The sequence below is a fragment of the Bubalus bubalis genome, chromosome X (genome assembly GCF_019923935.1).
Source record: "Bubalus bubalis isolate 160015118507 breed Murrah chromosome X, NDDB_SH_1, whole genome shotgun sequence".
NCBI classification, from domain to species: domain Eukaryota; kingdom Metazoa; phylum Chordata; class Mammalia; order Artiodactyla; family Bovidae; genus Bubalus; species Bubalus bubalis.
The window spans coordinates 88,209,540-88,218,784 of record NC_059181.1 but is presented as its reverse complement, the minus strand read 5'-3'; the positions used below and the strand labels follow the sequence as shown (position 1 = coordinate 88,218,784).

The 9,245-nt window shown below is 47.1% G+C and overlaps 1 protein-coding gene across 1 annotated transcript; it reads left to right on the top strand.

Annotated features, from left to right (window-relative positions):
- The first annotated feature begins 262 nt into the window (after positions 1 to 262).
- Positions 263 to 8,850, top strand: LOC112577766 (nuclear RNA export factor 3). The gene is made up of 18 exons (XM_044937561.1): positions 263 to 557; positions 3,137 to 3,293; positions 3,516 to 3,669; positions 4,281 to 4,364; positions 4,466 to 4,570; positions 4,683 to 4,763; positions 5,060 to 5,179; positions 5,294 to 5,401; positions 5,548 to 5,657; positions 6,226 to 6,262; positions 6,600 to 6,668; positions 6,751 to 6,806; positions 6,946 to 7,053; positions 7,174 to 7,232; positions 7,338 to 7,453; positions 7,550 to 7,592; positions 8,115 to 8,187; positions 8,727 to 8,850. Exons 1-18 carry the CDS (start codon positions 554 to 556, stop codon positions 8,848 to 8,850), a joined length of 1,608 nt encoding a protein of 535 aa, XP_044793496.1. The 5' UTR covers positions 263 to 553.
- The last annotated feature ends 395 nt before the right edge of the window (positions 8,851 to 9,245 follow it).

The following is a 9,245-nucleotide window of genomic DNA, read 5'->3' as shown; positions in this document are numbered from 1 at the left end:
CATCAGGCTCCCCCATCCCTGGGATTCTCCAGGCAAGACACTGGAGTGGGTTGCCATTTCCTTCTCCAATGCATGAAAGTGAAAAGTGAAAGGGAAGTCGCTCAGTCGTGTCCGACTTTTAGCGACCCCATGGACTGCAGCCTACCAGGCTCCTCCGTCCATGGGATTTTCCAGGCAAGAGTACTGGAGTGGGGTGCCATCGCCAAGATCCCTAAGCCTCCTGATTCTAACTGGCCTCCTCTGCAGGGGTGGTACTGTTGGAAAGAGTTCCTTGGATGTTATGCTGGTAGCAAACTCAGAGGGCAGTAATTACAGGAAGTTAAGTCCCCTCTGGCCCCCAAGACTCTGCTCCTCTATGACCTTGGGGAAAGGACTTCCTGTTAGGACGCCATCTTGTTTGTGTGGCTGTGACGAAGTTGTGTGGGGCTTGCACTCTTCCTACCTCAGCAGTTTTCCTTGATATTCTACAAGCTTCCAGCTCCAGGCCCACAGATTCTCTTCCAGGGCAGCCTGTGAGGACGGTGGTGACAGATCTCTGCCTTCAGGCCACCCTATGGGTGAGTGGTCTGTGTGAGACCGTCTCTTCAGATCCCCCCAAAGCAGGAAGGGTTCTGGGTGCCCTCCCACACCCCAAAGCACAGGACCCCCAACCAGTTGACTGTTCTTCAGGGAAAGCGGCGAGAGAGCCCAGACTGACTATTTTCCGGTCTCTTGAGGAGATGGGCCAAGTGGGCTCTGACACACCCACCTCGATTCCATGTGGTAAACCTCCCCTCTGATGAAAATGGCCGTTGCTGACTTGAATTTTTCTCTGGCTAAGGAAAAGGCATGAGTCATGTTATCTTCTCAGGTCTAGGGTTTGGAGCGTGGCGAGGGTCACCTAGGTGGAGGGTAGGATTATATAAACTAATATTCTTTGGATTTATACTAGAGGTGGGGGAGGGGCAGAAAACCAACCGTTACTACTGGATATTACATTAACAGTTAGGGTAAATTGTATTAGCCCCTCGAAGCTTCTTGAGGCTTTATTGCCGGGCATGTGATATATTCTGGAATGTTTGATGAGTAGTCATGTGCGTTGTTCTACGTCAATTAAATAAATTTGTTTAAGTCGTATTTTAAAATCCGCTCCCTCTAGCTGAGATTTTTGTCTGTCATTTTATGTGTCACTCAGTGGGATGTGTTAAAATTTCCCACTGTGACTGTGGATTTGTCCATTATTTCTGTCAGTTTTTGCTTGGTATGCTGGCTTTAAGAGGCATACAAATTTAGAATTTATATTACTATCTTCTTATTGCACTGAACCTGTTATCATAAAGGAATTTCCCTTTTAAAGTGTACCTTTTCTTTTACTGATATGGTTATACCAGTTTTCTGAGGTTAATGTGAAAAGGTGTACATTTTGCGTTTTTTTTTATTTTCCAGTTTTCCTGATGATTAAATTTTGCATACGTCTCTTTTCAGGAGTATTTGATGAAAGGTTTCTTGTCCAGTCTGATAAAATCTGTCTTTCTATTTGGAGTATTTCACCTGAATCTTCTAAAATAAAAGTAGATATAATTTGGTTTGTGTATATCATATTATTGTGTATTTATTGTTGCCTCTTCTAAGTTCCTTTTCCTTTCTTTTCCTTTGATATGGTGAATATTTTTTAACTATCAAATCATTACTTTGCATGGTTATCTAGGTAAACATTCTTTTGCTATTCTTGTAGTGTTCACCCTTCAGATTACAATGTACATTTTTGCCTTTCACAAAATAATATTAGTTAATTAGTTCCTAAAACTGCTCAGTTATGGGGCTTTGAGACACTTTGATTCCATAAACTCCTTCCACATTTACTGTCATTCATTTTCATTCTCTCTATATATAAATCCCCAAAGGAAATTATTATCATTGTGTTATATAGTCAATACTCATTTAAATTTTCCTCCATATTCACAAATGTCATTTGTCTTTCTTTCCTGTATCTGTGTGGCTCCACCTAGGGTGATATTTCTTCTGCCCAAAGAAGAGCCTATAATATTTCTTTAGTTTGGATCTTTAGGTCACAAATTTTCTGAGTTTTTGTTACATGATGTTGAAATGCATGTCTTTTCTTTTAAGGATGTTTTTCCTTAAAGCATATTTTTTGTCCTATTAATGTTGGTCTTTTAAAAATAGATTTATTTATTTATTTTTGGCTGTGCTGGGACTTGTTGCTGGGTGAGGGATTTCTCTAGTTGCAATGAGCAGGGACTACTATCTAGTTGCGATGCACAGGATTCTCATTACCGTGGCTTCCCTTGTTGCACTCTTGTTGCAGAGCACGGGTTCTAGGGCACATGTGCTTCAGTAGTTTTGGCTCATAGGCTCTAAAACACAGGTTCAGTTTCTGTGGCACAGGGCCTAAGTTGTCCTGAGGCATGTGGAATCTTCGCAGACCAGGGACCCTGGTGTCCCCTGCAGTGGCAGGTGGATTCGTAATCACTGAACCACAAAGGAAGTCCTCCTATTAATATTGTAATCCTAAGTTGATATCTTGGTACATTTGGAAACTTCTCAGCCAAGTTCTCTTCAAATACCACTTCTCCCCTGTTCACTTTCCTTCTCTATGGGGCTCACATTAACCATGTATTAGGTATACTCATTGTATCACCTTTAATTCTCTTTTTGGGGGGAGGGTATCCTCCATATTATATCTCTCAAGGTTCCATCTTGGATCTTTTCATAAGACTTACCTTTCATTTCTCTAATTCTTCCTTCAGGGAGGCAGATCACCTTTGACCCTTGAACTATCACATCAGGGTAGATTTCAGGGTAGGGTTTATTGTACTCATAGAGCAGAGCAGAGAAGTGAGACTTGGGGATAAGAAGCCACTTGTCCCAGGTCACCTAACCTGAACCAAGTAGAACACAGCCTAACATCACAGACTACACTCTACATCCAGACCCTTTCCCTGGTTTCTTGTCTGTGACTGCTCCCTACCTCTCATTTCATGAAAAGTGGAGCCATGGTGAGGTCTCTCAGCCATTTTTTAGCTCTATGATGCATGTATGTTTAGATTATAAAGAATGATGTTTCTTCATTAGTCATGATATTTACTCAGGACTACTTCTGATACTGGGACCACTGATACGTTGTTGTCAATTTTAGAGCACACTGATAAAGGGAACTCTTTACAAAGAAGAGCACGAAGCTCGAGTATTTACCGAAGGCAGTATGCCTGTTGGTCTGAACCGGTCATTTCCCAGCAGCAGCAAGACAGAGATTTAAAAGAAAGTGATGCTCATATGGACATCCAAGGAAGATAGTAAGTGACCAGTCACCATGGCTGACATGTACCAACCACTGAACAACAAAACCTTGCAGTTAAATATGTCATTCTTCTCTCCAACTTGCCAGAGTAAAAAATGATTGGATCAGGTTAATGTTTGAGCAGTCTTTATTATAACTCTGGTATCATTTGGGAGAATGTATAGAGAAGACTTTCCAGGCCTATATGGACCACTTTTTTCTTTCCACTTCCCCACAGTGCTCCCTATGCCATTCCATCCCATCACTGGAGAAGTAGTTTTCAGAGAAAAGACCAAATGCATGTTACCATGGAGACAGAGCAAAAGCCTCCGGCGAGAACAATGAAAACAAATAGACAGGATGAGACCTTGGGGAGCTGGTTCAAGATTATTGTGAGTATCCTGGCTAAATGAACCTAATATGTAGAAGATGACAGAGTCGTGTTGGATTTGTGTAGAGATGCTGGGAACTTTTCTGGGGCAGCGGTGTTGGTAATCTGTCTTGATATTACCAGGAGGTATCTTCTTAGATCATCGAAGGGCAGGTTCAGAGAAGCGGTATGAAGGAAACAGACTGACTGCAAGGAGGAGCATGGGAGAGGTTGACTAAAAGCAAAGGAGGAAGCCTACTGCCATGGAGATGGAGCACTTCATACCAGATGACGCAGTTTGGCTTGAGCTGGGTGTGGGAGGAGGTTGAGTCTCTGGGGTCCGTGTCAGAGTGACAGGCCAGGTGTACCTCATGTGGATCTCCTGGAACTTTATAAAAGGAAGTACATGTGAAACATATTAAGTCAATTTTTTTTTCAGAAAGAGTATCTGAATGCAAAGAAAGTGTATATAGAAAATCCTTGTCTCATACCAAAGTTAGTGATAACAGATATTGTCTTAAGTAATTATTTAAAACCTGAAAAATAGCCCTAAAGCAAGACACAGTTGGGTCTTACCTTAATCTTGGATTCCATTGTATCCATTCTCTTTCCCATTTGTTCTCTGATTCCTAGATTCCCTTTGGTATACAATATGATGAGAAGTGGCTGATGAATTTGATTCAGAAGAAGTGCAGTGTCCCCTTTACTGCAGTCGAAGTAAGACAGGACATGGAGATGATGCGACAAACGGGTAGATTGCAGGCCCAGAGACATGGCCCTGGTCTCATGTTCTGCTTCTCCTGTCACTCTCCCTACAGTTTCACTATGAGAAAATGCAGGCCCAGTTCTTTGTAGAGAATGCCAACGTTGCCTGTGCATTGAAGAATGTCAGCGGCAAGATTTTCAGTGAGGATAATGAAACGGTGTGTGTCAAGGGCTGACTAAGGGCAAGAGAGCAGGAGGGCGGCATGGCCTTGCTTGATCCCATGCACAGATTTCCTGGAGCTTACCCAGCCCCTCTTGTGTTCTCTCCAGATATCTATCTTTGTTGAGCCCTGTGATGCACCCCAGTCTGTGCAGAAGACACTGACATCTGAAAAGTTGGAGCAGATAAAGGTAATGCAGACTCAACACAAGCTATGCCCTCATAGCCAGACCCACCTCTTCCCCCCACTCACCCTCAGACTCATGCTCGCTGGACCCCATCCCTAACTCTGCAGCTCACCATGAACAAACCATATGATGCCTGCCAGCAAGCTCTTGACATCCAGAGACTCCGCTTTGGCCCTGGTATGGCTACAGTAATAACTGCAGGGCAGCTGAGGGTAGAGGGTCTGTCTGAGTAGAGCACTCAGAGATGGTATCATGGGGAGGGCTTGGTGCTGGAGGTGTTCCAGCTGGGACCCTCTCAGCCCGTGTTTCCCTCCTTCTGGTTTCCTGGAGACTTTATACTGTGTGATATTGGAATGACATGGAACCGTAGAAATAGCACGGCTACCTCCCTGAACGTCTATCCAGGGATCAGGCCCATGGTGGGGACCTAGGCCCAATGTTGGGTCCAATGGTGAGGGAGGGAGACATTGCGTAGAAGAGGCAGATGTCTCAGGTATTCTGTTTGGGGTCCTCACTCTCTTTCCTCATTCTAGCTTTCATCTTTGTACTTGAGCAACAAGAAACCCTACTTGGGGCACGGCCTGTCCACCATTAAGGAGATTGCTTCCACCACGGAGAACTTGAATCTCTCCAACACTGAGGTGAGGTGGGGCACCCAGATCCTCCTTTGAAAGGAATGTGGGAGGCCTTATGGGTGGTGACAGACAAAGGAAAGTGGATTTGTAGGGAAAGGAAGGGTATGGGTGCAGAGCCATTTGGTCCATGTGGGTGTTCCCTATAATTCTAGGTGAAGATTGCAGGGGAGATGGACAAGGCTCATCAGCTGGAACCAGAAGGGATGTGTGCAGACAGAAGCGCTGTGTGCACCACCTTCCGTGATAAGTCAACCAACATGAGGTCTTCCTCTGCCTTGTCTCTACACCCCTATGTCTCTCTCATCTCTCCCCTCCTCCCTCCACCCCCTTTCTGTCTTTATTCCCCTCCCTACCTCCTGAGTCCCACCTCAACCACCTCCCTGCCATAGCACCTGGTCATCCCTGAGGTGTGTCCTGACTTGACAGCATGCTGGACTCCCAAGTGAGGTAGCAAAGCCCCGGGCTCCCATCCTCCCATATCTTCTTTTCTCTACAGCCTTCACGGGGCCCTGGAGGAAGGAAGGAAGGGATGGAGGGGAGTAAGGCCTGCAGACTGGATTTGAAGTGCTGGTCCCTGTGGCACTGCAGAAGGGAGTCAGAACAGTCTGGCTGGGAGCTACGCAGAGGAAAGGAAATGGAGGAGGAGGTTCAAGGAAGGGGTGGAGGGGACAGTCTCCCTCTTGGTCCATCCATAGAGTGGTGACCAGGGCCCTTGAATGCTAGGATACTGGGGTGTGAGGGTGCTGTGATTACTGTAAGTGACTTGCTCCCATGAGGAGGGTCCCGTCCATAGTTTCACTGACATTTTTCTTTTGTCTTGATTTTGGCAGCACCCTCCTGCAGTTGTTCCCCAGGTTACTAAGCTTGGTAAGTGCATTCCTTGATCAGACTCCTCTAACTAGCACCGACAGTGCCCTCAAACTACACGGAAACCCGTTAGGACCCGTCCAAGTTCCGTTTTTTAGCCTGACCCTTAAATGTCCTGGGGTAGGGGGGTGTACCATTCTCTGTGGGCACCTGAAAAGGCTCTGGATCTTCAGCCATGTTGTCCACAGGCTTCGGGGACCCACGGTGATGACAGAACATGTAGTCCTGCCTCCGGCATTTCCAGGGACACTTTCTTCCCTACCCCCAGCCCATCCTGGGCCCATCCTTTTCCCTGACATCCTGGACTGCACTGCTGACTTCCTCTTCCCTCCCCTAGGATGGCCAGGAGACACTCTCAGGTTCTAAATGGGCTGTGGAAGCCCCCAAGCGCTTACCAATGTGCAAGGTGAGCACAGAGGATCCAGCAGGGTTCAAGGTGGTACAAGAGGGTGTGTCAGCCCTTGTCCTGAGGACTGTTTTAATTCCAGGGAGGTTTCTTTGGATCTGATCAGGTGAACAGTCAAATCCTGCAATTCCTGCAGCAGTAAGTCCCCCTGGGAATCTGAACAAGGGGAGGGCCAGGACAGGGGAGGCCACCCAAGCTCAGGTCTGCTCATGGGAGTTTTCAAGTCTTCTTTGAGCTTCAGACCCCAGAGAGAGACTCTCCTCACTTCTTCCCTCAGCTATTACTTGATCCATGACTATGGAGATCGCCAGGGACTGCTGGGGTTTTATCATGAGGAGGCCTGCTTCTTCCTGACCATTCCCTTCCACTCCAAGGACTCAGGCTTGTGAGTATCACAGTGTAGACTCCTCCCCCAGGCCATGTGGTTCCCCAGCAGATGCAGGCCAGCTCCTTCTGACACCTATGCTGGCCAGACCACCACCCACTGTTCTTCTGTGTCTCCTAGAAGCAGTATGTGTGTGTACTTCTTGGACAACAGTAATATGAAGACACTCAAGGACCCCAGTGAGTGTGTGGTGGGAAGATTGGGCCGGAAAGGGTGGTAAGGGGCCAGTCATAGGGTCCATGGCATGGCAGACATGACCTTTGCTTTCTTCCCGTCCCCGACAGTCCCGCATGTCCAGATGATGAAACACACAAAACATGACATTGTGCGTGCCCTCTGTGCATTACCCAAAACCCAGCATGACTTCAGCTCCTTTGAGGTGGACATGTGTTTCCAGACGGTGAGCACCTGCTCCTCGCTTGGTGGTGAGGGGCAGAAAGGCACAGGTGGGAAAGAGGATGAGGGGTGACTGAGTACCTGGTCTCTTCCTTATCAGGAAACGATGTTCTGCTTCTCTGTCAGTGGGGTGTTCAAAGAAGGTGAGTGTGTGTAGCCTGCTCCCCCCAGATGCTGCACTGCTCTCTCACTTGGTCAGGCTCCCTCCCACCAGAACTCTTCCTTCCAGATTCCCTCCCCTGCCCTCCCCTCCCCAGCCCTCAGTCTTCCCACAGACATCCCAGGTCTGAACTGCGTCCATGTCTGCCCTGCCCACCCTGGGCACTAGGGACACAGGCTGTGGAGTTTGGTGGCTCCCATACCAGATCCTTACACTGAGAACCTGGGCTACTACTTAACCTCACAGTTTCCTCATAATATCCATCTCTTCAGCAACTGAGAAAAATGCATCCCATGAACTTGTGAAGTGGTTGTCATGGGGGCATGTCACTGGGAGCAGACATCTCCTACAGTTGCCCTCCCCATTCCTGACACGCAACTCCCCATGTGAACAGCTATCCCCTCAGCATGAGTGTCAAGTCAGACCCTGACTCGGGAATGACGTGGGAGCCTGTAAACACGTGGGGTTCTCAGGGGGTACTCTTGTTTGTTGTTTGTTGTTGAAGTGGAAGGAAGTTCTCAGGGCTGTGTCTGTGCCTTCACCCGGACCTTCACCACTACTCCCACCAGCTCTTCCAGGTGAGAGCCATGTTGTAGGTGGGATGGCCCATCCAGCCTGGGCTCAGGGTCCTGAGCATGTGGATGCAGATCTTAGGCTGACTCAGTATTGTGGAAAGCCAGCAGGGAGATCCAAGGACCAGTCTAGCCTAGTGGTTAGGAAGAGCATGGGCTCTGGAATCAGCACATGGGTTCTCTCCTTGACCCAGTGCTCACTCTCTGTGTGATCTTGGTCAAGTCTCATGATCTGTCTGTGACTCTGTCTTCTGAAAATGGGGATCAGACTGTACACTCCTGTACTGTAACGTACTGAGTTACTGTTCAGGGTAAATGTGAAGTTGTCCCTGGGTTGGGGAACAGAGCGTCCATTGAGTGAAGCTGGTAGACAATCTCTCTGAAGGTGAGCTCTGTGGGAGAGGCAGAGGAACCAGTCAAGGAGCCTGGGGACAGACACAGGAGGGTATGGAAGGGATCTAGTTGCTGAGTGTTAGTGGGAGAAGTCAGGGTTGGGGTGCAGTTGGTCCATCCATAAATTGTCCACATGTGCATTTTCCCTCCAGTTTCTGTATAGTGAATGATGAGCTGTTTGTAAGGGAAGCCAGCCCCAGTGAAGCTCAGCGTCTGCATTCTCCATCCCTGTGTCAGCCACCTTCATGGTCATCCTCTCCCCCGAGTAGCAGGTAACAGTGCGGGCTTTCTCCATCCAGTTTGGAATCACCTTCAATGGTCTCAGAAGTGAATGCTGGGTTTGCGTGGACATAGGAGGGAGCTGGGATGAGTGTAGGAGTAATTAATGGAAACTTGAAAGTAAATTGTTTTCCTTGTTTATTTCAGTTATTTTTACCCTGAACATTTCATTTTTAGTACATAGGAAGCTACTAGTTGTTTTGAGCAGGCTTGAATCATTTTTATGAGTTTAATGAAACTTCTCCCTGTGTTAATGGACAATTGGGTGTTCAGATGTTTTTATCATGATACACTCTGCATGAGGTTCATTTCAGTGTATAATACACAGTATATGTGAAAGAGAAAAATAATTGTTCCACAACATAACACCCTAAGATAACCCTTTTGTTTTT

Excerpts from the sequence above, each read along its gene's own strand:
- LOC112577766 (XM_044937561.1), top strand. Across the intron at positions 6,807-6,945 it reads ATCCTGCAATTCCTGCAGCA|CTATTACTTGATCCATGACT; the intron begins GTAAGTCCCCCT and ends TTCTTCCCTCAG. Across the intron at positions 7,593-8,114 it reads CAGTGGGGTGTTCAAAGAAG|TGGAAGGAAGTTCTCAGGGC; the intron begins GTGAGTGTGTGT and ends TTGTTGTTGAAG.